This window comes from Amblyomma mixtum, chromosome 3 (assembly GCF_055824585.1).
Source record: "Amblyomma mixtum isolate Tamu chromosome 3, ASM5582458v1, whole genome shotgun sequence".
Taxonomy (NCBI): Eukaryota; Metazoa; Arthropoda; class Arachnida; order Ixodida; family Ixodidae; genus Amblyomma; species Amblyomma mixtum.
The window spans coordinates 159,394,340-159,397,756 of NC_143014.1; the positions used below are offsets into that span (position 1 = coordinate 159,394,340).

General features: G+C 45.2%; 1 protein-coding gene across 1 annotated transcript; it reads left to right on the forward strand.

Moving 5' to 3' along the window:
* Positions 1–306: 306 nt before the first annotated feature.
* On the forward strand, positions 307–2,765 carry LOC149352509 (uncharacterized). Its single transcript, XM_089577183.1, has one exon. It carries the CDS (start codon positions 324–326, stop codon positions 2,718–2,720), a length of 2,397 nt encoding a protein of 798 aa, XP_089433309.1. The 5' UTR covers positions 307–323; the 3' UTR covers positions 2,721–2,765.
* Positions 2,766–3,417: the final 652 nt, after the last annotated feature.

The window sequence follows — 3,417 nt, forward strand, 5'->3', positions numbered from 1 at the left end:
CTGTCGCGTTGTCAGAAAAAGAAAGAAGATACCTTGATTGCGAATTTTGACAAGTGCTTGCTCACTGATTATATTGTATTCTGTCACTGCTTGTATTCTCGCGCATGTGATTTGCTTGGCGGCATATGACTGGTACACAATTATGTCAGTCACGCATGTAAGTGTCGACTGCATTCTTTCTGGCCGCCAGGGAGGTATTTATACCTTCTGGCATCCAATAAACTTTAGTTGTGAGTCAGCGCTGTGTGGTGTCCCTTCTTCATCTCTGTCCTGTCGTTTGCGCTGTAGTTATGGATCATCAAAAACACCAACTCGCCCAACAAATGCTTTTGTCGAACTTCATTTCTCGTACAAAGGGCCTTTCTGTATGTGATATTGACCCTCTTCGCTGTGTACCAGTCGTTGCTGCCGCATCCTGCATCGCAAGAACGCTCGGTTTTTGTATTCGCAAGAAAGTGCTGCCGCCCGAAGTCTTGGGTCTACTGGGTGGCGTTCAGCCCTCTGCCGGTCATGGAAGAAGATTTTGCAAACTACTCCGAGCGGAATGGCAGCAACGGGTGCGAATGTACAAGGAACATCTCAAGCTTCGGGTGCAGTTCTTGGAGGAACCTGCCCACTCAAAGAACCAATGGCGTCAGCTGTCACGGAGCATAGACCTTACCACCGAGTTCATATGGCAGCAAACGCTTCCCGGCCTTCGTGCGCTGCTGCCGAAGAAGAGTGTATCAACAAGACAACAGATCCACACCACTGAAAGCATCCCCTTTCCTGGGTACGTCAGGCAAGTCCTGGGGCTGGGACCGAAGTTTGCTGTGGAGCCCAAGAAATCCAGACCGGAACTTTTAGCCATGGTAAAGCAAGTTTCCAAGCAGGCCGACAGAGCTGAGGTGGACCGTTGCATTTCGGAAGGTGTGGACATGTTAACGAGGTACAGGGCATCGGGGACGAAGCTACCTCTGCATAAGACGGTTAGTTGGCTGAAAGAGAACTCGTTCTCTCTGCTACTTTCTGATAAGGACGGAGGTTTTGTTGTCTTGGACAGGAACGTATATTTGTCGAAAGCATCGGAAGCTGTTCTTGCGATGTTTGAAAAACGCAGTGATGTGTCCGCCTCAAAAGTTAAGAGCAAGGCGAAGAAACTTGCTAATAGGCTGGAATTAACTAGGCTATCAAGTAAGATCGACAGCAGCTCAGGAAAGTGGTTGCAAATGTTTTTCACTGCGAAAACACATAAACTAGAGTGGCCGTTTCGTGTAATTGTCTCGGAAATTGGAACATGGCAGCAGCATGTAGCTAAGTTCCTGCAGAAAAAACTGAATCTTTTATCAATTGACGACCCTTTTAGAGTAAAAAGTTCGAAAGATGTTATCGCGTTCCTAGAAAGTAACTACAGTAAGAAGCTTTGTGGATTTTCCGTCGATGTAAAGGATCTTTATTACACCATTCCTCAAGCAGAAATTTTGTCTTCTGTTAACGATCTGATTGATGAATATGGTGCTGTTGCATTTCAGAATGAGAGCGGAATTTCCACTACTGGGTTCCTTGAATTGTTGTCACTGTATCTTGGCTCAACTTTCGCGGAATGGAATGGCGAAGTTTTTATTCAGAAAGAGGGGATCTGTATTGGTTCATGTCTAGCGCCTTTCCTTAGTGACGTGTTCCTAGCAGCACGAGACAGAAGCATGAAAGAGCGATTTGAAGGTTCCAGAGTTTGTAGCATTTTTAGATTTGTTGATGACTACCTTGTGTTTTTAGATTGTGACAACCTCGATTTCGAGCAGCAATTCCCTGACGTCCTTTCGGTGTTCTCAGAATGCCTCACACCATTGGTTTTAACACACGAAGTACCATTGAATGATTTTATTAGGTTTTTAGATCTTTCGCTTCATTTCAGTCCATCTCATGTTTGTTGGGCTTATGAACCCCGTGCTGTTAAGCCCATCTTGCCGTTTTCATCAGCTCACTCCAAGCTGGTGAAGAGAGCAATTGTGCATACCGTTTTTAGCAACACAGTCAACAAATCCTGTGAACACAGGTTGAAGCATAGCTTCAGCAACCAAGTAGACCGCCTGGCAAAGGCAGGCTACCCGTCTGAATTATTAGTTTCCGTGGCAGGAAAACTACTGGAAAAGTTAAAATCAAAAGGAAATAGTAAATGTACGAAAGAGACGAAGAAAAGGAAGATTGTTGTGGTGCCATATCTTCACAAGGTGTCGCACAATCTGAAAAGAATCGGAAAACATGCAGGCGTTGATGTCGTCTTTTCGGCGCCCAAACGACTGTCCAGCCTGATTAAGAATGTCAATTCAGAGATTAAAGAATCGCGCAAGTGCCCGATAAAGCACGCAAAACAGTTCGTGCCTTGCCAGGAAGGGGTGATATATTCGCTGCCACTGTCTTGTGGTAAGCGATACATCGGCCAAACCGGCCGATGTTTAAACGAAAGACTCAGAGAGCATGAGTATAATGTCTCCCGTGTCGCTATCTCTGGCCACGTGGCGAAACATTGCAGGCACTGCAAAGGCAATGAAGATGACGATGACACCTACGTCTGTGCGCCAAACTATCAGGAAAGTGCAGTGTTAGAAAAGAACCGTGACTCGTTAGCAAGGGAGATCATTGAAGCTCACTTAATAGGTAGGCTCTCGGAAGAATGCATCAGTGCTTCATCTGTCGCGTTGTCAGAAAAAGAAAGAAGATACCTTGATTGCGAATTTTGACAAGTGCTTGCTCACTGATTATATTGTATTCTGTCACTGCTTGTATTCTCGCGCATGTGATTTGCTTGGCGGCATATGACTGGTACACAATTATGTCAGTCACGCATGTAAGTGTCGACTGCATTCTTTCTGGCCGCCAGGGAGGTATTTATACCTTCTGGCATCCAATAAACTTTAGTTGTGAGTCAGCGCTGTGTGGTGTCCCTTCTTCATCTCTGTCCTGTCGTTTGCGCTGTAGTTATGGATCTATTGTATCTGACCGGCGTGCGGCGGGTTGCCCTGACGAGGGCCCTTTACATCTACGAATCCTTCCTGTCATCCTATCCAGCCACGTGTTCCCCCGTGCCCCAGAGGAAGTTTCCGATCTAACCCAAGCCAGAATAAGAACTGCGGCTAGAAATGTAAAAATGAGGGCCATAATTGCGTCGCATCAGTAGCGTACTAATGCAGGTGCAGGCCTGAAGATGGCAGCATTGACATCTCAATTGAAGGAAGGTTATATTTACTTTTAGGTTCTGCATCTCCCGTTCAAACTATTTATTTTAGAAGTCGGAACAGAATAAATGAACAAGAAAAAAAATGTAAGCATGTCATCGCCACGCACGCAAAAAGTAAATTAAAATGAAACAAATAACTTTTGAACGAATACTTCATCATATCAAAGTAATGACGTCATACATTGGATAAACGTGCATAA